At 37.3% G+C, this 26,057-nt stretch overlaps 1 protein-coding gene across 1 annotated transcript in view; it reads right to left on the reverse strand.

The window, feature by feature from the left end:
- The window catches only part of tdrd12 (tudor domain containing 12), a 145,632-nt gene that overhangs the window by 8,703 nt on the left and 110,872 nt on the right, over positions 1–26,057 (reverse strand). Inside the window, exons 29-40 of the mRNA XM_043707523.1 lie at positions 23,680–23,815; positions 19,920–20,129; positions 17,972–18,152; positions 14,083–14,141; positions 13,753–13,945; positions 11,006–11,081; positions 5,311–5,408; positions 4,931–5,055; positions 3,642–3,696; positions 3,394–3,507; positions 3,158–3,311; positions 1,571–1,643 (exon numbers count right to left, since the gene is read on the reverse strand). Coding sequence (XP_043563458.1) covers positions 1,571–1,643; positions 3,158–3,311; positions 3,394–3,507; positions 3,642–3,696; positions 4,931–5,055; positions 5,311–5,408; positions 11,006–11,081; positions 13,753–13,945; positions 14,083–14,141; positions 17,972–18,152; positions 19,920–20,129; positions 23,680–23,815 — 1,474 coding nt within the window. The remainder of the gene's footprint in view (positions 1–1,570; positions 1,644–3,157; positions 3,312–3,393; positions 3,508–3,641; positions 3,697–4,930; positions 5,056–5,310; positions 5,409–11,005; positions 11,082–13,752; positions 13,946–14,082; positions 14,142–17,971; positions 18,153–19,919; positions 20,130–23,679; positions 23,816–26,057) is intronic.

The raw sequence follows: 26,057 nt of genomic DNA on the forward strand, positions 1-26,057 counted from the left end.
AGAGGGATACAGATGCTTAGGAATTGGGCAATAGGTTTAGACAGTACATTTGGATTGGCTCAGGCTTGGAGGGCTAAAGGGCCTGTTCCTGGGCTGTAAATTCTCTTTGCTCTTTGTTTAATATTGAACTTTGTGATATTACGATCTCTATTTCAGATTGATTAAAAATTATCTATTAATTCTACTAATTAAAGCTCTAATCCCATTATAAACTCCCCTTTAAACACACATGCAGAAAAAAACAACATTGGTGTTATAGGTGGAGGGAAAGATAAGGCAGTTCAGTCATTCCTGTTCACAGGATTGCTGGGATTCTTGCACTGGTCAGAATTCTGCTTCTCCATCTGACTTCTCCAGAGGCTTTCACTGGTTTGCAAGTGGCATAGGGTGACCAGTTCACTCCAGGTCTCTGATTTATCAATTAACAGTCTGGGCTTTCAACATCTGAAAGAAAGATGGAATGGTTTCCTTCTGGCTTAAAGTGGCTTTTAATGTAGAGGACAGAGAGATCTCCAGGTACCTAATAACCTCTCTGTATCTTGCTCAATGCCCCAAGCTTTCAGCTACCTGAGAACCAATCACACAGTTGCTGTTTATAAACCAATCAGCTACTTGTACCAAATACCAAAGCTCCATTTGTACACAGCCTCATGGCTCAAGTTCATCTGCAACTACACTTTAATCCTTGTTTGAACACCAGCAACATAAACCGTGCTTACCGTGATCTTTAGGTTACTTGCTTTCAAGCATGCAGCAATTCTCCAACCATTCTTGGTGCATAAAACCATTATTTTCTCATTTTATTCCACAATTAAAATTACAGAAAGATAAAAGACACTGTCTTTACACTATCATGTGGCTCCTTAAACAGTTTCGGTTTTTGTAGGCATCCAATTTTTTTCTTCAATTCTATTTATGAAAATGAAAAACTCTCCTTTTTGTCTGGCTTTATTTTGTTTGATCTTGTGTTCCACAAGCCATCCAAAATTTAATATTGCATAAATGTTTGCTCTAAATTGCATATTCTGATTGTCTGCACATTTGTTTCCCCTTGTGTTCTTGATATATATTTTTCCCCAAGATTCACAGTCTGTCAATACCTCCCAGCTGTAATATAGTCAGAAAACTGAGGCTCTCTTCCAATCCTCAAGTTCAAAAGATTAAAACAGCATTTCACAATGACACCTGAAAAATACTACTTCAAATGGTTCTGCAATCCAAGTAGCATGTGTTTACTCCAATTGTTTCCCATGCTACATTCCATGTGGGCTATTAACTAGAACAGGGATTTCAGAAAAAAACAATTAGATTTATCTTATGTGGTCATTCCCAACTCAAAGGGTCTCTAAATTACCTGCTTCAAGAGACCACACAGATGTGGAAAGATGTAGAAGAAAGAAACATATCCAATAAATTATGTGCAAAAGACAAATATGTTGGTTATCATGGTTAAAAGCAAAATTATTATTTTCATTAATGCTAAAACAGGACCAGTGTGGCATTTATATTGTTAATTTCAATGTCTGAACAATGATACAGCTTAGATTTTCTTTTACTTAAACAATCTTACCCCTCCAAATCGGAAGAGTTACATCATCTGCCACTTCTTCGAGGTAGTTGAAATCAAAGGTAACATTTGGATTCTGCAACAAAAATGCATTTGAGATCCATACAGTAAGGGTTATTAGTGATTATGCAGTAAACATAAGTCTCTCAGTTTCAAAGGAAACCCATGTGTTCATTACATACAGTCCTCTGCGCTTTCCTGCAAACAACATACTCAAGGCTCAGCAAGTAGGGAATGAAAGATGGGCACATAGTCAGACTGTAAATAAAACTATTTCAATAATGTAGTACAACAGCACTTCTTTCTGAAGTATTATAATGGGAGCTATGATTCGAAATAAAGATTGATATGGAACAAGAGGAAAATACATTTGGAAAACAGAAGTAAGCAGAAAATGCTAGAGAACAATCAGGTCAGGAAGAATATATACAGAGAAACTGCTAACATTTTTTTTTGATGTGGAGGTGCCAGTTTTGGACTGGGGTGGACAAAGTTAAAAATCACACGACACCAGATTGTTGTCCAACAGGTTTATTTGGAAACACTAGCTTTTGAAGTGCTGCTTCTTCCTCAGTTCAACCACCTTCGAAAGCTAGTGTTTCCAAATGAATCTGTTGGACGACTGTCTGGTGTGGTGTGATTTTTAACTGAGTTACTGTTTACAAGGCACAAGTCAGGAGTGTGATGGAACACTCCCCACTTGCAGAGATGAGTGCAGCTCCAATCACACTCAAGAAACCTGACACCAGCCAGGACAAAGGAGCTGGTTTGACAGGCACCACATCCACAAGTATCCACTCCCTCCAGCACAGACACTCTAGCTGCAGTGTGTACCATTTACAAAATGCACTGCAGAAACTGACCAAAGCTCCTCAGACAACATCCTCCAAATTCATAATGCTATCATTAAGACAGACAAGGGTAGCAGATACATGGGAACACCACCACCTTTGATCTGTGAATTATTTTTTACTCAAGTACTTTTTGCCTCTTAATGTATCTTCATTCTCCTCTCCAATATTAAATTCAGTGTTCAAACCCTCTGTCAAATCAATATAAATCCAACCCATGTCTCTCATCAAGAAATAGCAGACTGCAATCTCCAGTTTACACTTACTTTAGTCATATCCTTGCTGCTAACAACAGAAGTCATAGCAGAACATGGAGTGCTTTCACCCATTTTGAGTGGAAACTCATGATTGGAGGTCAACATGTTCCTGGGCATTATTATTATCAATGTTTGAGAGATAACCACATTATATGTCATAGTATATTATATCATTTCGAACACCCTATAAGCATTTCCTTTACCAATTACAGTTTCACCCTCCTTTTAACAGAGACTCATATTTTTATTACCCAAATGAAAATAGAAGTTGAAAGAAGTGAACAGAAATATTAATAGAAAATTCAACCAAATTCAAAAGCAGCTCTGAAATGGCAACATTCAGAAAAACTGCATTTTGAAACAACTCTTTTGTTGAGACAGTGTTACGCTATTTGAAGCAAGGCAGCTGTTAACACTAAGAACTAAATGTAGGCAGGTATAGATTTTGCTCCAAGTTCTGTAACTTGTTTCACTACAATTACCTTGAATTTCAGCAAACTGCTCCATTCACCTTTCTCTTCTTTGAACAGTATTATAACAGGCTCTTCATTTTTAATTACACATGAGCTCTTTTCCTTTAAAATCCTGCCTTTAAGTTCCAAGTTTGCCAAATATAATTTGGTACCAACACAGGCGCTGCAATTGAATGCAAAGCATCAGATAAAAATCAAAGATAATGATTGTCTTTTTAAGCGATTCACACGCTCATTGACTTTACCTGAATACTACTCTGCAATGACCAAATTTACATGAATGTTCTGTAAAATTCCGCAACTTGACATTTAGCATAAGACGGTCTTCCTTCTGATGCCACTTGATCTCCGGGTGAAAGCTGCAGGATTATATGATCAATGATAATTTAAAGTACAAAATCAATTTCAAAATCTACAATTTTGTTCGAGGAATGAAATTATATTGCACAACTAGGTTGGAGATTTTGAATACTTAATTATCAACATGGCTAACCTTTTAGGATCCATTGTTAATTGATTCTGTCTGTCTTCAGGAAGATTGATAATGCCTGCAATTAAAAATTAGCATAGTCAAAATACAAAATAACAGTTTCCTCCTTTTCCCAATAACTAAACCAACAGATATAGCTAAAACATCTTATGGAACTATGATTTTGTTTTGAGGAGGAGGATGGAGAGAGTTGATACTTCAGTACTATAAATCAAGGAAACTGCTTTGTCCTGGACAGTGTTGAGCGTCTTGGAGTCGTTGGAGCTGCACTAATACAGGCAAGCATCATACTCCTGACATGCTCTTATAGATAGTGGAAAGGCTTTGGGAGCTTCAGGAAGTGAATTACTCAGTGCACAATTCCTGGCCTCTGATCTGCTCTTAAATTAACAGTATTGATGTGGTTGAACCAATTAAGTTTCCAGTCAACGGTAATTCAAAGATGTTATTATTATAATTTAATCCCTAGAATTAAACTCCTTTACCTATAATGAGACCCCCTGAGTATTGATGAGAACTGATGAACAAGGGTCACTTGTTTGCACTGTTCACAGCACCTTGCATCACGTAACAAGTGATTGAGTAGTAATAGACTACTAGGGCAGTAATTGACCAGATTAGTCAATTAGATTCCTCAGTGCTACTTCCAGAAGCTGTCATGGCCCACAACTGTTGCTGCATCCAGTGCCTTCAGTCATTCTTGATATCACATGGAGTAAATTGGATTGGTCAACAACTATGCACTATTATGTCAGGAACTTAGCAGAAAGGTGAAATGGATCATCTGTTTGGTGCTTCTGCCAGAACATGAATGCAAAAGGCGCAATTTGTCTTCTGTACATATGAACTGGGGGCACCTCTCATTGAGGATATTCATTCAGAGTATTTTTTTAAGAGGAGGTAGGACTGTAAAGCTTTGAGCTGATTCGTTGATTGTGGAGTTACTTAGCTCTGTCTATTGCATGATCATTCTGCAGTATACATGAAACTGCTTGAAAATGAAACTGAATAATTATTTTTAGCAATACAAAATAGGCACTTATCACAACTTGCAGGACCTGGAAAGCAGCAAAATAATACACAAAAAGTGTTCGAGGTAAAGCTTTTAAATTTATAGCAAAGACAGAAAATATCAAACTAGCATCATTAATGCTGTATCTCGCCAAGTAATGTTACGGCTCAATATTTCATTTTAAAAATGCATCCATGAAAATATTTCAAGTATGCAGAACAATTTTTACTTCATAACAAACTGAAATGCTATAAAATTATCAACCAAGGTAAAACCATACCTGTATTTTCTTCACAATAGGTTGCATATTGTGGGCAGTGTAAAGTTTGCAAAATGGCCAGTGAAGATTTCAAATTGTTTGCTACTTTATACAAAGCAGTCTTGCTGGTTTTGTGTACTAACAGGCTAAAAATGGTCAAGAAACACTTCGTTACATTCCGATGTAGATCAGACTACAATCAAAGATTAGATCAAGAAAATACTTAAACACATATTACCATAGTGTAACTAAAAACAGCCGTTTTGCATTTTTTTCTTGTTTGCAGCTTCTACAACACCTCCACACAATTGAACAATATATATATTTTATACACACACACACATACATACATATATATATATACACACACATTTTTTTGCAGACGCTGTAACATTACAAACCTGTCAATAGTTGAAACAAGTCCACTCAATACATTTAAATTCAGACTCTGTGGTCTTCCACTGAGGTAACACAAAACCTTCAAAACGTTTTCCAAAACCTAACAAAACACAAATTTGATAAGTATTTGAGCTTTCATCAGCATACTATCTTGTCATATGATCTTAATGTTAACCACTGTTATTCAGTTGAGAACACATGATGATCCATCAGAAAAGAAGTCTTTTGATTGAGACATTAAACTGAAGTGGAATACAAGATTGCACAATATAGAATATTGAGAGTTCCGCAAATATTCTGGTCAAAATGTATCCCTCAACCAACTCTACCAAAATAGATAATTTGGTTATGCACTTCACTGAAATGTGTGGGATCTTGCTATGCATAGTTGTTGTCACATGCTCTTATATTGCAACAGTCATTAAACTTCAAAAGTACTCCTGTTAGATGTTAAGTTTGAGAAATTGAGAAGGGAATTCTAACATTTCCAATATTTCATTGATTATAAAGCATTTCTGAATGTCCCAAGGACATGAACCAAACTACATTCCCCACTCTTCCTTTCAATCTCTCTCTATTCATCAATAAATTGCTTTTTCAAGGCAGATCCAGACTGGATATTCTAGGAGTGATGCAGCTAGTCATACTACTTCTCTTTAAACAAAAAGAGAATTTATTTAAACATTATAGTTCAAACATGAACAAAAGCAAACAGAATTTAACTATTTGAAAACCAACCAACTCGATATAGCAACGTAACTAAGGAGCTATTCCAATTCCCATAACATCCTATAAACACACCCCTTGGCAAAAGGTAAATTCAAACTCAAGTTCTTACAGGCAGGATGACACAACTTCCAAATAGATTTCAGAGAGAAAGTCAGTCAGGAACCACCTGCTGAAGCTTGGAACCTTTCTACACTGCAGCAGCTTCTGACTGTTACAACCTAAATAAACTAAAAAGAAATCTGAACTGGGAGAACTAACTATTCATCTTTCATCGTTAAACCAGGTTCTTGCTCAGATATTTGCGCACCTCTGCCTTTATGACCTCTCTTGAAAGAAACACCAAGGACAAAATAACCTTGTTAAAGGGGCAGCATTGTCACAAGGTTAATTAGAAAAGTACGTAACAAAGCTTGTCTCATGGTGGATAGATTAATTCTGATCATCAAAACAAAGCTGTTGGTCCCAAAGGTCAACTGCCAAAAGTGGGTGTTAAAGTCAAAAAAGTTGCTGGAAGGGGCTAATCATAAAGGGATGCGATTATGTTATTAGTGCAGCAGGGAAGATCTCTGAAAAAAAATGCTGAATGTAGAGCATGAGGGATAGGAGGTTAGGCCTGTGGATTGGAACTGTGAAGTACAAAAGTGGAAAGCAAGAAAACGCAGGGTAAGCTCAGACCAGGGTCTGAACTGTGATACTCCAAGAAAGAGATCATGAATTGTTGAAAGGAACCTTCTTAATAGGAGGGGTTGTCACATTGTAGCAGTTGCAGAAAAAGAAGATAAGATAGAGGGTGTAGTTCGACAAAATCAACAAATAAATTGCATACCACCAGCAGTGGTAGGACTGGTAGGTCTTAAAGGCCACAAACAAAATACAAGAAAATTTAATGAAATATGCCAAATAGCAAGAATTACAAAGCCAGAAAGAATCTGTGATGTCCCTCAGAGATACCAGATAAGGGACAACGATGGATATGCATGGAAATGGTGCTTACTTATGGAACATATAATCTAAAGCCAGGCTAGTGGCAGAAGTTATGAAGATGTTCTTGGTTTTGTTAGCAATTAAACCTTGGGAATGCCGGAGAATTGATATTAAAGCTGCAATTTTGAATGGAGCACATCACAAAAGAAAATTATTCCTTCATCTTTCTAAAAAAAGAGAGGAAAATACAATGGGAACACCTTGGGAGCTAAATAAAAAGTATATTTGGCCAAAATTATGCATCGAGAGTTTGGTGCTTCTAAGTAACTTAATCCTATTTAAACTGGGTTGCCTCTGATTAAAAGCAAACCTTGCCAACTTTTATTGACACCAGCAGGGAGAAATTTACAGGCAATGTTATGATGCCTTCAGAAGATTTTTTCGTGACATTATCATTAATGGGCTTAACTTCAATATTAGAAGTAGGTGGGAAGGCAAGTACTAATGATGACACAAGGAGTCTACAGTAAGATACAGACAGGTCAGGCAAGTGAACAAAATCCTGGCAGATGGAATATAAGTTGATAAAAATGTGAAGTTATACAAGAAGAATGGAAGAACTATTATTATCTAAATTGAGGAAGACTACAGAAAGCTACAGCAGAGAGATTTAGGGGTCATGAAACACAAAACATTAACATCCAAGTTCAGCAGATAATAAGGTAGGTAAAGGGAATGAAGTATAAAAATAGGGAGACCTTGCTAATATACAAGCCATTAAAACTAAATGCAGGCTAGTCGTTGAATACTGTGAATAACTTTGGTCCCCTTATCTAAGGTGAGATGTAATGTAATTGAGGGCAGTGCAGAGAAGCTCATTAGGCTGATTCCAGATGCAGAGGATTTCCTTATGCCATGTATGGCAGAAATGAGAGGACATTTTTTCTGTTAGAGGGTAGTAAATCTCTGGAATGCTTTACTGCAGAGCTGATGAGGCTGAGTCATTAAGTATATTCAAGCCTGAGATAGACAGATTTCATTCAGGGAATCAAGGGTTTTAGGAAACCATGAGATAGGAAACTGGTGTTGAGCCTATTGGGTTAGCCATGATCTCACTGAATGACAGTGCAGACTTGATGGGGCTGATCAGCCCACTTCTCTTCCTACATGTCAATTTTTCTTCATTATTAACATGTCTCATCAATGCAACTATTCTTGTAAACTGCTTCTGTACTTTCTCCAATTCATTCACATCCTTCCGAAAATGTGATGCCTAGAACTCTACACAATACTCCAGATGAGGTCTGACTAGTAATGCGATATAAATTTCAGTATAAAATCTCTGCTCTTGTACTCTCTGCCCTGTGAGGCCTAAAATACAATATGCTTTAATAACTGTTCTTTTCCTATCCTGCCACTTTTGATGACTTAGACACACATACACCCAGCTTGTTCTGCTCGTGCACATTCTTTAGAATAGTACTTTTTGTTTCTAACTGATTCTCCATATTCTCTCTGCCAAAGTGTGTCACCTCACACTTCGCACTGCACTTCATTTGTCACCTATCTATCCACTCATTTATCAATGTCATTTTGAAGTTCTAAACTGTCCTCCTCACAGGTTACAATGCACCCAGGTGTTTAGTGCTTGCAAATTTTGAAACTATCCCTGTACGCAAAGCTCTAGATCATTATTGACTCCTGTGGAACAGCACTACAAATACTCCCCCAGCCTAGAAAATACCCATTAACCACTACTGTTTCCTTTCCCTCAGCCAAATTTTGCATCTGTGTTGCTACTGTCCCTTTTGTTCCATTAGCTCCAGCTTTTCTCACAGTCTACTGTTTAGCATTGTATTGAACACCTTATGGGATGTTCACAGACACATCAAAAGCATTGCCTTCATCAACACTCTCTGCAACCTCTTAAAAGCTTCCTCCAAGTTTGTTAGAAGTGTTTTTTTTCCTACTAATCAATGCTGATTGTCTTGAATTAACCACTATTTTTTCATGTAACTATTAATTCGATCCTAAATGACTGTTTTTACAAATTTCCTCAATTAAACTGACTGTTATTGCTGGATTTATGTTTACAAACTTTTTTGAATAGTGGCGTAACATCTGCAATTCTCCATTCCTCCAACACCATCTCAGAGTCGTGGGATGATTGAAAGATTCTCAGTGTTTCATCAAATTTCCACTCTCACTTCCATGCAGAGGGTGGTGCATGTATAGAATGATCTGAACTACCAGAGGAAGTAGTGGTGTTTGGTACAATTACAACATTTAAAAGGCACCTGGATGGGAAAATGAATAGGAAGGTTTGAGAGGGATACAGACCAAATGCTGGCAAACACGAACAAATTTATTTAGGATATTTGGTTGGCATGGGTGAGTTGGACCAAATGGTCTGCTTCCATGATGTACTTCTCTATGACCCTATGATTCTAATATCCTTCCGTATAACCAGATTTGGTGCATTATCATCTTTTAAGTATTGACAGCTTGTCTAATACCTCCCCATTGTCAATTTTAAACCTTTCTAGTAACAGAGTTTCCTTCGCTGTCACTATAGACTGGGCAGCATCTGGCTAATAGGTAATGATAGAAGCAGAGTATTCATTTGCTCCCCTTGTCCATGCCTCCGGTCATCATATGTAAATCCTCTTTTCTGGTACAGAATTGACCTGATCCTCCTTTCACCACCCTTTTATTAGTTATGTGCCTCTGCAAGACTTTTGGATTTCCCTGGATGTAAGATATCAGTCTTTTTAGAGAACCCCCTTTGTTTTCTTATTTGCTTTCCCCCTCTCTTCTGTAGCTGAAAATGTGTTGCTGGAAAAGCGCAGCAGGTCAGGCAGCATCCAGGGAACAGGAGAATCGACGTTTCGGGCATAAGCCCTTCTTCCTGAAGAAGGGCTTATGCCCGAAGCGTCGATTCTCCTGTTCCCTGGATGCTGCCTGACCTGCTGCGCTTTTCCAGCAACACATTTTCAGCTCTGATCTCCAGCATCTGCAGACCTCACTTTCTCCCCTCTCTTCTGTATTCAGCTTGATTCTTAACTGTATTTTCTCTTTGACACCTGTCACAAAGACATTATTTTTCTATAATTTCTATTTGTCCTGTCCTCCAGGGAAGTCTGGACTTGTTTGCCCTACCTCGTCTGAACCATCTCTGCTTTGAAGTTAGCCCATTGCTCTGTTTTCCCCACACTTGTGGTTTCAGTCTATCTGGCCCAACTCAGTTCTTGCCATATTGTTACTCCCTGCCACTTGATTAATCTTACTTTAGATTGCTCATTACCAACTTCCACCATCATTCTACCTAACCATTGTTACCTAAATGCTACCTCAAGATAACTTGGTAAAGACCACTCAACACACTAGCAGCATCATTAGTGGACCGCTGGTTCGCATCTATGATTCTCTAAACTTTGAGCTTCAAATCACCCCAAGATAAAGTTACTGCAGAGACAAGCAAGGATGTGATTCCTCACGAGGAGGAAATAAGTCATATTTGGCCAATCATGAACCGCTTACGAGACTTTATTTGAGAAAAAGATTGGTAGCATGTAAGATGGGCTTTAGTATGTACACTGTCCTAAATATTGTGACTAAAAGAGAAAGAAATTGTCCTGTTAACCAGTCTAATAAAAAAAGTACTGCATTCAGAGATTATACAAGAGACGAAACAAAAGAGGCTTTATGAGAATAAATAAAAGATATTCAACTAAAATTCCTATTCACGGTATTTTTGACTCTCCAAAGTACCTTTCTTATTAGCAAAATGTACTGCAGCACTATTAAGTAACTTGTACCTTGGGATTTCCCTTCAAGTAAGTTGTCACACGCAACTTACCTAGATTTTTTTCTGCTGCGATTTGTTTGCGCTATCAATTTAGATGGTGAATGCCAGAAACTAACCAGATGGCATGCAGCTTTACAAGTGTTTTGTAAAACTCATGTATGATCTGACAATAATTGGTATATTTTCATTGCCTCTATAACTGTTTCACACAAAATTAAATTAACATCTAATTTTACCTTATCCTTTGAAGATTGTTCAATCTTCGCACAAGGGTGACATATAATCTCTTGCTGTTCAATTTCTTCACAAACTCTGGAAAAGTTGCAGTATTGTGTTAAAAACTACAGTAAATCCCCACATTACTTTGCTTCCTAATGCAGATTTGTTTTAAAAATTGTTTATTCTTTGGGTCTGTTTTTATGATTTTGTGTTGCAACTTTTGTTTTTACCTCATCTTGCTGACCAAATTCAGCTTCATCCAAGATCTACTTTGAGTAAATGAACAAAAATCTGATTGACATGATTCTGCGAATTTCAATGTTGGAACCCACTCTGAAGGACTTGTGCATGAAATAGGATTTAATGTTTTCTTTAAAGTTGAAGAATATTTGGGTAGAAAATCATTGAGGCAACTAAATACAATGTGGGAATAAATATAAAAACATAATGCAGTGCTCAAAGATTGTAATGTTGCCAAAATATTTCTATGGAAAATGCATTTAACTTGCCTCCCTTGGGTAATATGATTTCTGAACCGGAGAAGAAAACATGGCAGAGAGAGTCTGTGAAGTTTAAGGAAAGAGTCAGAGGACCAGACTTAAGGGCTTCTCTGCAGCTGTTCATCGTAAGCTAATCAAATAACACAGTACAGAAGGAAGCCATTCAGCTTATTTATGCCTGAGCTTGCTTTTTGGAATAGCTATCCAACTAGGTGTAATCCCTTCCCCTCTTCCCACAACCTTGCACTATTCTTCCTTCAATTTATACAGTATTTCCTCAATACTTAGTGGCTTATCAAATTTAATAAAATATTTCAGCTAAGAATGGACAATGCTGTACATGTATGGTACAGTATTTCAACTTACACATTTGCTTTTCCAGCTAAGAAATGTCCAAAGGAGTCTTATCTTGTTTTAACATAGGGTGCAATGTTCGAATACAAACCGATCATTCATCAAAGGCTGTGTTATTTAGAATTTTTATTTTCAGGAAGACAACTTTGAGGACTTACTTTATTCTCAAAATTGTCATGTTGATTTTGACTTCCAAAACATCATCAATCATGAAACTGTCTGAAGTAAAGTTATTGAGAAGAGGGCAACCAAAAGACCATGGATTTTAAACTATAGAAACAATAATAGCTATCATACATACAGACCCCAATATGTTCTTGTTTTTTTATTATTATAGTCACTAGTAAATACTAATCAGTGTCATGCTCTCTGCTGACAGCTTTGTGTTTACCTTTGCTGCAAACATTTAACCAATCTTTCTTTAAAAAGATCTAATGACACCAAACTCAATTATTCCTTGATGCAAAGCAATCCATGTTCTGCAATCCCAGTCTCTCTTTTCCATACTGGGTTTACTCCATGGTATAGATTTTTACTTTTCACTTCAAGGCTTGAAAAATAAAATAGGCAAACTTTGTAGATGGCAGCCGTGATTTGGAGAACCGGGGTGGACAAAGTTAAAAATCACACCACACCAGGTTATAGTCCAACAGGTTTATTTGGAAGCACGAGCTTTTAAAACACTGTTCTTCTTCAGGTGGTTGTGAAGCAGAATCACAAGACACAGAGTTTATAGCAAAAGATTACAGTGATACAATGATACGTCGATATACGTATCACAACCATCTGAAGAAGAAACAGTGCTCCAAAAGCTAGTGTTTCTAAGTAAACCTGTTGGACTATAACCTGGCATTGTGTGATGACACCTGCTAAAGTGATTGCCTGAATGAGCTGGTGAGCGACTTTCATGCCATTGTTCTACTGTTTATGCTGAGGTGACACAAGTTAAAGCTCTGTGCTATAACCTGTCCAGTCCCACATTGTACTATGTATTTTCAGTACCTTCAAGACTTGATCAACTCTTTTATGAAATGGGGAAATCATCTACTTCTTGGGAGTTCCATTAGGCAATGGATTCAAATGTCTTGCATATGTGCCATCCAGACTAGATATTATAAAAGCAACTTCAAATGGTACTGCAAATTTGCTGACATCAAGGACTGAGAATCAAGTCTGCTAAACCTTACTATAAAGGCTCAGAAATGAACAGCATCACTCAAGAGAAATGATGGTAAGATTTGGAGTTGGGGCAGGGGAGTTTATTATAATCAGTGCTCATGGAACTTCACCAATTGGTTTCACAGAAAGAGCAAAGTCAGGAATATAGATAGACAGGGGACCAAAACAAAAATCATTGAAACTTAATACTGCAGAAAAATTGCAAGTTCTAACTCAGTAAACTAACTGGCCTAATGGAAATAAAGCAAGTTTAATATATAAAACATACTAATACATAATACATACTAATATATTAGTAATATATATTTTTAATATATAATACATACTAATCCCTTTAAATCTCATTAGCAGAAGACAGAAGAGGGAGAAAAGGGAACTGGAACAGAGAAAAGATGGAGAAAGATAATGGAATCAGAGCTAAGGAAAAAGACAAGGGAAAGAAAGAAAATGAGGAAGATTAATTGGGAGGGATTTAAGAAAGGTGTTTAGGCAGATATTTAGGCAGGGTAGGCAAATTTAAAATGCACTCAAGGAAATGCATTTTTGGATGACTTACATCTCTCTACTTAATTTCAGAATTTCTTCACAGATTGGAAGAAAAGAATGGTAATTCATCGATTACTTCCTTCTAATCTGAACACAAACCTCCTAAACATTAAGATTCAGAGAATTTTCTTCTATTGAAGCTACTATTCTATAAAGGAAGATACTATTAAACCACTCTTTTATACCTGCTAGAGCAAAGAAGTGCATCTAAAGCTCCAAGAATAGCTTCCCACACATTAGTTTCAATTGGCATTTTCAATAATTGGTAAAAGTACTTCAATGCATTGGCATCAATTATAGGAATGCGCAGGTCGGTGTTTTCACTTAGAATTCCAAGTGCAACACATGTGCTTTCCTGCAGTTCTGCACTAGTCACACCTAAAACCAGACAGAGTTAAGAGCAATGAGGAATGGCTTCAACAATCTGGAGAATTTAAATTATAACACTGTACAAGATTGTGAATTAGATGACTAGAATTCTTTATTAGTAAAAACAGATAGAGATTTGTTCTTACCCTGAAGTAAATTCACAAGTACATAAATTCCTTTCTCTTCTTTGATTTCATCCAGATCTCTGCAACAAAATAACTGAAAAATCAATTCTAAAGTATATTTAACTCAGAGCAATTTAAATGATTTGAAATAGTTGAGGTATTTTTACAGAATTAAACTTCGATTATCCAGGAGCAATTTCCATAATTTTATCAGGTAAAATTAACATTGTTACATCGGATGACACAACACAATATAAATGAAGTCAGAATGGAGTGAGTTTTAGATTGTTCCAACCGATACAGACACGATTGATAAATAATTATATTTCTAAACGTTCTCAGACTGTGTTTCTGCATGCCAAGCTGTACAATTAACAAAGGAATGTGCAAGCAATACTGTGGTATTGTAAAGGTCCTGCTGTCATGCCTGAAGAGGCTATAGAACAAAAATATAACATTTATTTGATACTAGTTGTGTAGCTGAATAGATTTGTAGAAGTTGCTGCTTATCTGATTTAATTTATTTTGTTTATGCAGAATGAAGCCTCTTACATTGTTTTCTAACACTTTACTGACTTAAAACCACTTTTATTTTACTGAAGTGTCCAGCAACCCATTTGAAATCTTCAGGGGGATATCTGGTCACATTGTAGAAGCTCGAAGTGAGGATGAGGACATCACAAAATATTTCCAAAGTACATTAAAAAGATTGACAGAATTGGGGTACACAATTTGTCTTGTTAAGAACAAGATTAGAGTCATGGCAAACACAGGTATTGAGAATGTTCAATGAAAAGACATGACAAATGTATATCCGATAATAGAAGTGGAAGTAGGCCATTTGGTCCTTTGAGGAGAAAGTGAGGTCTGCAGATGCTGGAGATCAGAGCTGGAAATGGAAGAGGGGCTTATGCCCGAAACGTCGATTCTCCTGTTCCCTGGATGCTGCCTGACCTGCTGCGCTTTTCCAGCAACACATTTCCAGCATTTGGTCCTTTGAGCCTGCTATTTAATAAGATCATGGCTGACTGCTTGTGTTTCAAATTTCAAATTCCCATATACCTTGCTAACCCTCGATTCCCATGCCTAACAAGAATTTATCCACCAAATACTCCACCTCCTGAGGTAAATAGTTCCAAAGCCCGCAACACTCAGGAAAACACTGTCTCCTCATTTCTGTCTCTAAAAGGGCAAACCCTAATTTTAAAACTATTTAACATTAAGCCCGTGGGCACAGAGACATCAAAAGTAGGAGGGCTCTTGTGGTGCAATGGTAGTTTCCCTACATCTGAACCAAGATGCCCATATTTTAGTCCCACTTGCTCCAGAGGTTTGTTACAGCATAGCTGAACAGCTTAATTAAAAAAAATACTTAAATTAGTGTCCCCTAGATTTGGACTGAACCAGATGAAACATTTTTTCCATGCCTAGTTTGTTAAGACCATTCATTTTGTACACTTTAATCAAGTTACCTATTACTCTTCCAAACTCCAGTGGAAACACGCTCAGTCTATCCAACCTATCTTCCTAACAGGACTTGCTCATTCCAGGTATCAAGTTAGTACTTAAATGCCTCCAACACATTTACATTCTTAAGTATGATTACTTAAATTGTACACTACTGGAGATGTCAAACTGAAATAAAACATCTTTACTTTTACGTTTAAATTCTTCCTGTGATAAAGCAGCTCAGTAGCCTTTTTGATCGTGTGCTGTACCTACACAATTTTCTTTTCCCCCGATTCCTGTACCAAAACACCAAAATCCCTCTGCACTTGGAATTCTGAAGTTGATTTTCACTTCAATAATACTCTGCTGTTTATATTCCTCCTACCAAAGGGAATAACTTCATATTTTCCCACATTATGCATTGCCAGATTTTTTTTCTGCTCACTCATCCTATCTGTATTCATCTGCAACTTCCTAATGTGCACTTCATCACATACTTGCCAAACTCTTATTACTTACTCTTTTCCTTGTTTAAGAACCTGGAAGAAACTCTTGCTATCAGTTTTACATTTCTAGCCAGCTTTCGCTGATACTTGAATTTCTTCCTGCCTTTCAGTCATTTTCTACCATTCTTTATATTCTGACCAATCATCAGAGCCTGTCACTCATCTCTGAATAGCCATGTGCTTTTTCCTTAAGTTAACTACTTTCAGTAACTTCTCTAGTTAACCTCAGATGGTGGGCCCTCCCTTAAGAGAATTTTGAAATATCTCTCAAATGTCTGCCACTGTGTTTTTGTTGTTCTATCCCCTAGCTTAGTATGTTAGTTCAATTTAGTTGGCTCAGAGTTTTACTTATTTAGTTTTGAAACACCAACCTTAGACCCACTCTTCTTTCCTTTCAAACTGGATGCAAAATTCAATCACTATGCTCTCTGCTACCTACAGGTGCCTTAACTCAGATTGTCAATGAATGCTGTCACATTACACAACGTCAAGTCTAATATGGCCTGCTCTTTGGTTGATTCCAAAACTTGCTGCGCTAAGAAAATTCCCTCAAAATGCCTCCAGTGAACCCCTCATCCATGCTACTACTGCCAATCTAAATTTTCCAATTTATATGTAGAGTAAATTCATCTATGAATCTTGCTGCATCTTTATCAAAATACCCAATATTTCTTTGTGTATATTTTGTCTCACATTGTGGTACCTTTTGGGGTCCTGTCGACCACACTCCCCTGCTGTTTCTCACCATTCAAATCAATTTTACATCCTAATCTCCAAAGTAAGATAATTTCCAACCATTGAACTAATGTCATCCTTGAATAACAGTGTTATGACTCCACTTTTACCTAGCTTGTTATTTTTTTTTAATGCTTCTCAACATAATGATCCAATCCTAGTTATCCTGAAATAATATCTGAAATAAATAAACAAACAGTTCATTACAATATACACTATCAATTTACCAGGTTATAAATGCTAAACACATTCAGATACAGATCCTTTAGTTTTGTCATTTAATTGTCTTTGTAATATCTAGTCTTAATGGTTGGTCTATTACTGTATCTGTTTCCCTCGAGTCCTTCCTGCCATTCTCTGACCCTGATTTTCCATATTACTATATTTTTCTTTTACCTTACTCTACTCTTCGATATAAAATCCAGTCTAATTAAGTTGGTCGCAAGAACATTGGCCATAGCATGAATCAGGTGCAGAGTGCCCCAATGGTAAGACCCACTCTTTACCTGGAAGTTAAACGGCAAACCTAAAAGAGGTCCTTGGGCACATTATTTACGATGGTGTGCGACTAGAATCATTACAAAGACAAAAAAAAAGAAAATTGAACTCATCACATGTATGGATGGCTTTGCAATGAGTACTATTTTATAGTGAATGGACGTCATCTTGTAACTGCATGTTCTAGTCATCAAGGATATAATTTTTACCTTAATGTAGAAACAAAGTCTAGCAGGAGCACAGTGCTACACTGTTTACCGGCAGCCTCTCAGCAGAAGTGGAAACGACCAGTACTTCAAGATGCCAAGTCACAATCACCACCCCTCTGGCTGCAGTTCATCTTGAGGTATTTCCTCTTCAGTGTTAACCCAGCAGCTGAGGCTTCTTATTAGTTCAAATATTTAAATGCATTGAGAGTATATCTCAAGATTAAAGTATCCTTTATCTTCATTACCAGCAACAAAGCATTTGTTCTCCCTGCTCTGCAGGATCTCCTATTCAGTCACTAATTTTGAGTCTGCATGCCATCCTTAACTGGATATGAGCACACCCGCTATCCATTAATTGTATAATCAAGGCAAGATCATTGTTATCTGGCTGCTCCCAATAGTTCAGGATCAGGGCACTAATTTAATTTGACAAATTAGCATATTTTGAAACAAACTTAAATGTGCTCAGATTCTCAGCCAATGGAGATAGCCTAATATTTAAAATGATCTTACCTTACTTGCATCCTGATCAAATGAGCTTTTGCAATTATTACATCAGCTTGTTCTTTTGGAAAAGTCAGGAATCTGAGCAACCTGCATAGGAAATGTAAACCTGATTCTGATGCACTTTCTGCAGAATATTGTAGCACATTGTTTTGGAGTTCCTCCACTATTGTGGTTCTTAATGATGATGCTTTAAGATAAAAAAAACAAATATGCTCAGACTGGATTCTTTTGCAAGAATCTAATGGAGCAAGGCCATCCATTTACATCGTTTCATAAAACAAGTTATTTGAAATTACAAATAACATTTTATTGTGTAATCCTGAAAAAAACTAATCATTTTAATTACCAGGGATTCCCACAGGTCATGCTCCCCTGCTCTAAAATCAAGTTCAGTAATCTAACAGAATTGACTAAAAGCTAGTCGATCAGAAGAAAATGCAATTTAAAAAGCTAATGGCCTTTTTCTCAAAAGTCAAAATACAAAGAAGTGAAAGGGATGGTACAGTTAAATAAAGCTCAGTTTAGGCTTTTGGAGCAGTGCCCAGTCCTAAGTACTTTCCATAAGGAGGGGTATATTAGCTTGAGGAGCAGCTTATCACAAATTCCCATAATTATGCTACAGCTAAAAAGGCTAATCTTACAATCTAGTCTTATAAGTTAAGTGATGGTCTTGCTTAGTGCTTAAATTGATTTTAAAAACTCTAGGAGAATCCAAAACATGAGGAAATGATTGAAAACCACTTAAATTGTGGATAGGAAACACTTTAAATGAAGATGGTGGGAAACTAGAACCCTTCACTCCACCCCTAAGAAGTGCTGTTTAGGCTCAGTAATTGAACAACTTCAAACCTCAAATTGACTTATTGTTGATGGCAATGTAGGTGAGGGTTAAAGAAACAGCTAAGAAGAAAGACTTAAGGTTTAGATCAGTTATAATCCACTCAATAGCAGCAAAGGCCTAGGAGGGCTGAATATCATTCCTGTTCCTGATTTATAAATCATATCGATGAGCAATACCATATGAAATGTTGGGGAAATAGCCTCACAAACATGAGTTTGGGCTGGTTTATTAACAGTAAAAATATTTCTTTGTGCAGATCTAAAGTTTATTCAGAATTCAAAAATAGAATATGTGATTCCTATGTTTTGATATTTCCTTTGATATGGTAAATATACCTAAGGGCTTCAGAGTACTATCAAACAAAATTCAACACCAAGCCGCTCAAAGATATTAGCGGTGGTGACCAAAGTTTTAGTCAAAGATAGGTTTTTAAAAAAGCATTTTAAAATGTGTCAACAAAGGCTGAGGGAGAGCTAATTTTGATCAATAAGCTGAGGTAATGGATGAAGAGGACATGGGCAGTTGAGATTTGAAGGAGTTCAAGTTTGCAGAGGCTTCAAGGAAGACCAGCCAGGAGAGAATCAGAATACTCAAACATCCAGATAACAGAGAAGGGCTTCAGGACCAGATGAGGTGAGGCAGAGGCAACAATGAGCTTCTTACCAAATCCCTGCTTAACATCCTCTTAAAATTACGACTTCAGCTCAATATTAACTTTTGCGATGCTGATATAATAGTACAGGACTTAGCAAAGTGAGGATTGAGATGCCAAGTGGGGATCGGAGCTAAAATTTTGGGGTCTTGAGCTGCAAAGTAGCATTGTCACTGTACAGCTCCGACTGAGATAAAGCAGCTGTGAATGCTCTCCAACAGACACCTGCTCTCAGGCCCTCAACTCACTTTCAGTTCTCACTGAGTGGTTGGAACAATCTTCAATCTTTGACATTGAATCATAGTTGGAAACAATTTGGGATGCATTGCAATAGTATATAATAAATCATATATTAAGTGAATTTCCTTTAGAAGAAAGTTGCATTTGGCCAACATTTTAAAATTTTCAACTTAAGCCAGAGTAGCTAACTAATTTTATAGCTATATGTGAGCATCACTTACAATTCTGATCTCCTAAAAGTGCACAAACCAAAGAACAGAGGTATGAAATGTAGCTGGTTTCTTTACTTTCCACAACTTCTTCTGAAAACAATTGGTTTAAAATTGCAGGTGGCCCGATGCCTTGTCCTTTAGATAGCATCTGTTCTGCCAGTTTTTCAGAGCCAGCATTAGAGGGATCTCGCACAACAACATAATAGCATATGGTATCAGCTACAAAGGAAAACAAAGTTTTCAAAGTACAAAGGGAATAGTTTAACAATATATTAATATAGCATTTCTCTGTAGACAACAGATCATATTTAAAATAAATTGGCTAATCGATGCTACAAAGTGATCAGGGAAATTTTATAGAAGCATCTTAAACTAATTACACAAGATTCAATGCTGGAGCCTCGACTCTTCACAGAATAAGTGAACTATAAAAATAGAAAAGTTCTGAGGAACATCTCTAGATGAGAGGAGGTAGTGACAGTCCTTGAAACAATAGCTTGACATTCAGTGGTGGAGAATGGTCCAGGGAAAATAACATTAGTGTCTAAGAGTTGGCAGTCAGTCTCTGCAAGGAAGAGATTGTTATACAAGATGACAACAGCACAATGTGGCTTGCAGGTTTGATTAAAAAAAAGTCAGGAGAGAAAGGAAGCAGCACGTTCAGAGTGATGGAAGTCCGTAAGTGATGGAAACAAAAATCAGGGTGGCTTCTGTGACACTGACAGTTTTCAATGACAAAATCAAAAATGGTAAGAAACCAACAGGATGGTGATTGATCCAGGTTGAGAAACAGTAGAGATGGCCGAAAAGGTCTGTGGAGCAAGTAGAAGACTCTTGCCCCAAAAAGGTAGGTCCAGAGATGAAGGTGACAAAGAGTTTAACATGATGCCATGCCTGAAATTCAGTGCATTGGATAAAGGAAGGAAATAAGAAACTAAGTTGTAAGAAGGACAGTGCATCTACAAAGAGATAGGTTTAGTGAATGGGCAAAAAAATTGGTTGATGGGGCATAATGTGGGAGAAGAGATAAATGAAACATTTAAATGGACAGATGCTTTTTTTTTTTAAAAACTCCTTCGTGGAAAGTGGGAATTACTGCTAAAGCTAGCAATTGTCCAATCTAAATTACCCTTGAACTAAGGGCTTGCTATGCCATTTGAGAGAGTGTTTAAGAGTCAATTACATTGCTGTATATCTTGTGTATTATGTAGACCAGACCAGGTAAGAACAGCAGATCTTTTGCCCTAAACCCTATCAGCAAACTAGATGGATTTTTACAACAGTCAAAATTATGGCTATCATGGTTACCATTATTGAGCTTAGCTTTACATTTCAGATTTATTAAATTAATTCAAATTTCAGCATCAAAATCCAACAACAATTATGCAACAATCTCCCCGAGAGACTGGGGAATGCTGCAACACAGGGCAGCCTGGCTGTGCTTGAACAAAACGTTAAGGTATACATACAGATCAAGAAATTAGGAAGGCAAACCGAAAGTTTAACACATTTTGCAAGGAAACTGGAACATAAAAGCAAGCCTTAATAAAGCTGTATAGGACAGTGGTAAAATCACAACTGGAGTATCATGTACAGTTTTGTCTCCTGACTTAAGTAAGGATACAACTGCATTGTAAGTTGATCAGAGAAGGTTCACTAGGCTGATTTCCATCAATAAAAGATAGTCTTATGACAAAAGGGTAAATACACTGGAACCGTTCTAACTGGAATTTAGAAGAATAAAGATGGTTATGTTGAAACATACAACATACCAAAGAGTCATGATCGGACAAATGCTGGGAGGATGTTTCTTCTCATAGGAGAATCTAGGACTAGGCACAGTTTAAAAATTGGGGTCTCTCATTTCAGATGGGTTTGAGATATTTCTTTACAGAATGTCATAGGAATTCTCTTTCACCGAGAACAGTGGAGGCTGGGTCACAATATGGATAGGATTGAATCAGACAAACATTTGATCAACAGGAGTTAAGAATTATGGGGCAGCAAAGTAGAATTTGCCTCAATCAGATCAGCCATAACCTTAGTGAATGATGGACCAAGTGACCTACACCTGCTCCTATTTCTTATGGTCTAAAGCTAAAGTTTTTCTCTTGGGAGTAGAGGTGATATGATAAAAGTGCACAAGATTAATGACATGTTTAGATAAAGTAAACAAGGACAAATTTTCTATTAACTGACAGCTTGACTAGGGTACACAAATTTCAGATTTGGGGCAAGAGGTACAGAAGGGTGAGGGGAGATAATGAAGAACATATTTCAGGCAGTGAGTGGTAATAATCAAGAACTCATAATGAAACTCATAATAATCCAGAAACTCATAACTTCCAATGAAAGCGGTGGAATGGAGTGATATTGACTGACAACTCACTTCCTCCAATAGTGGTGGATGTGGAGATAATGAATTCAAATGAAAATGGGACAGGTGCATTTACAGAAAATAAACAAAGTGTAATGTTCTATAGAGAGTCAGCATAGGTTTGATGGGTTGGATAGACTAATTCTGCATCTTTATGACTTTTGATAATGATTGTTAAGTTGCGCACAATACATACCCAAATTTTGCCATGTCCCCACTGTATAAGGCTTCTGATCTCAAGCAACAAATTTGAAAATATGAACACCAGCACTTCTACGTTCTCTCCATCCCAACCTTGGGCAAATCTGGAGTGAGAGTTGGACAGCATAGAGACAGACTCTTCCGTCCAACTCATCCATGCCAATCAGATGTCCTAAATTAATCTAGTCCCATTTGCCAACATTTGGCCCATATCATTGTGAACTTCCCAGCTAATATCATGGAAGTACTTTCACCACATATACTACAGAGGCCTAAGCGCACATTAACATATTGTCAAGGGCAAGATACCAGCATTTAGAGCAGGTATATTTTTAAAAGTAGTGTCCATCTTCAAATAAATCTATTTGCATGCTAGGCTATAGAGAAGGTAATTTTTGTATGCTCCAGAGACCAACACGAAAGCGATTATTTTCTTCATTTTTTTCATGGGAACGAGGGTGTTGTTGGCAAGGCCAGTATTTGTTGCGCATCTTTAATTGCCCGTGAGCTAAGTGGCTTCCTAGCCCATTTTGGAAGGCTGATGAAGGACTTTTGCCTGAAACATCGATTCTCCTGCTCCTCGGATGCTGCCTGACCTGCTGTGCTTTTCCAGCACCACACTCTCGACTCTGATCTCCAGCATTTGCAGTCCTCACTTTCGCTATTTTGGAAAGCAGCTGACAAACAACTTTATTGAGAGTAATAACAGCAAACTTCCTTCCTTAAAACGACGTTAGTGAACCAGATGATATTTTATGACAATCAATGGTCGTTCATGGTCACCAGCTGCTGTGGTGTAATTTGAACCCATATCAGAAAATCAGCCCAGCCCTCTGGAATGATGAGTTCACAGCATCCAAACCAGATTTATAGCAAAATTCCCACAATTCTCGATTACTCAGCAATTCTTCATCTTTGAAAACTTTCAGAAATGTAAAAGTTTTTACTTTAAAAATTACAATGTCCAATTCTACAATGAGAACTTGAAGTTTCAGTGTTAATGGCCAGTTGAAATTTAACTGGAGCCGTGGACCAAAAAGCATATCCACATATTGGATTGATGAATACCTCCCAATGCAAATTTCTTTTAAAAATTAAAAATGTTTTTATAAACAAATAATTTAATTCTGGGAACTGAAATTGCTGAAATAACAGCTTTTATATTTTCAGATACCATTAATAACAACTTACTTAGATCATTTCTACTTTGTTCAATTACTTTCACTTGGAGTTCCTTATCCTGCAAAGAAGTGCAGGACCACTCTTTAATCTCCTGACTGCAGAGTTTTTCCATGGGCTCCACACCAAATAATGAACAGCAGATGGCCTGCAATACCAAGATAATCAAGATTAGTTTCATTAATCCACAATCATAACCACATTTAAAACTGGAAGGCCACAGTTAAGCAATGCAATGACTTCAAGATTAGCACTACAAACAGATTAAAGGAAAATTAAAACAATTGATCATAAAAGGACAGTTAGGTGCATGTAAAATTTGTCAACGTAGTAATGCACTCCTATTGAACACTTGGACCAAAGTGGTTTACAGGAGCTGTTAGTCCACATCACAATCTTCACTTCCACCATCATCTGAGGCTGAAGTAGACTGAAAGTAGTAAATTCTAAACAGCATCTTAAAGTACAAGAGACATGTAAAAAGGTAATTCCAGAGCTTAGTGTTAACGTAGCTGCAAACATAGCCATCCGTGGTGGTGCAAAAGTCATCAAGGTTGTAGAAAAGGCCCAAAATTGAAGAAATGGAAGAGTCTTGGAAGGTTTGTCGGGAAAACAACAAAACCATAAGATGTAGAAGCAGTATGGAGGGTTGGGGAAACGACACCCCAAAATAAAAACTGAGGAATTGCTAAACTGGGAGATGATGTAGGTCAATGCGTACAATGATGAGGTGCGAACAGAGTTTAGTGCAAGCTGAATATGACTGCAAATTTTTGCATGTGTTTAAAGTATACAGGAAATGAAAATATTAAAATGTCTGCCAGAAGAGCTTTAGAATTGCCAATTTTAAAAGGTTAAAAAAGTACAGATGAGGGATTCAGAAGCAGATGAACTGCATTAAGGCCAAAGATGGGAAATGTTACTGTGACAGAAGAATGTGGCATTCAATATGGAGGAATATGGAGTTAAAAACTCAGCTTAGGATCAAATAAAATGTCAAGGTTCCGAACAGTCTACTTCAATCTTCACTTCCACCATCACCTGAGGCTGTGATGTGGACGAACAGCGATTCTTTCTCAATGTTTATTGGAATATAGATGTCAAGCAAACAACAGTCAATTAGACAGTGGAAGGTGTCAAGAAGGATGATTAGCACGTCTATGCTGATAGCATTCAATTACATGGAATTGAATGTGATTTTGATGATGCCATGAAGGATGGCACATAACTGAAGTGTGGGGAGAGACAGAACTCAGCGAGCTATATAAATACCATTGCTAGAAGATCAGGTCAGAGACAAGCAATGCTGAGGTGAGTAACTCATTTCTTAACTTCCAAAAGTCTGTCCTCCATCTACAAGGCATAAATCAGTAGTGTGATGGAATACTCCCTTTGTTTGGATTATTGCAGCTCCAACAACACTCAAGAAGCTTTACATCATCCAGGACAAAGTAGTCCACTTGATCAGCACCACATCTACAAACATTCACTTCCTTCACCAGTGACAGTCAGGAGCAGCAGTGTACTATCTATAAGACAAACTGCTGAAACTCCCAAATCCACAACCACAATCATCTAGAAGGACAAGGGCAGAAGATACATGGCAACAGTACCAACTGCAAATTATTCTCCAAAGTGCTCACCATCCTGGCTCAGAAATGGATTGCAATTCTTTCAGTATCATTGGTTAAAACTCTAAAACTCTCTCACTACTAGTATTGTGGGCATACCAAAGCAAACAAACTATAACAGTTCAAGAAGGAAGTTCACCACCACATTCGCAAGGACAGTGAAAGAAAGGGCAATAAATATTGGCCAGTCATCAAACCCCACATCCCCTGAATGAATAAGCAAGTAGGGAAACAGATAGGGAACTGCAGTTCGTCTAGAAAATAGAGGAAACCATTAAGAGGGAAGTGGTAACACGAAATTTTGAAAATCATGATTATGCAGAGTCAAATGTGGTTTTATGAAGGGAAAATAGTTTTTTGACAAATGTATCACTTTTCAGCACTTAGTAGCAGATTGACGAAAACATATATATGGATTTTCAAAAGACATTCAGAAGGATATAATACAAAAATCAAGGGTTATGGGGTGGTTAAAAAGAAAAACACAGTAGGAATAAATAAGTCATCATCAGCTGGAAAGACTATTATTAGGGTGGTGCACATATCAGTCATAGCTGTTTTTAATTGGAGCTAGTCTAAGGGCTTTTGTGGTGCAGTGCAGAACCTGGAGGCTTGGGTTCAAGTCCTACCTGCTCCAGACATGTCTTAAAACATCTATGAACAGGTTGATTAAAATATCTATAGGACAAGTGTAAGGGCTTTCATAGTGGTAGCATACCTATCTCTGAGCCAGGAGGCCTGGGTTCAAGTCTCATTTGC

Source organism: Chiloscyllium plagiosum, chromosome 17 (genome assembly GCF_004010195.1).
Source record: "Chiloscyllium plagiosum isolate BGI_BamShark_2017 chromosome 17, ASM401019v2, whole genome shotgun sequence".
NCBI lineage: Eukaryota > Metazoa > Chordata > Chondrichthyes > Orectolobiformes > Hemiscylliidae > Chiloscyllium > Chiloscyllium plagiosum.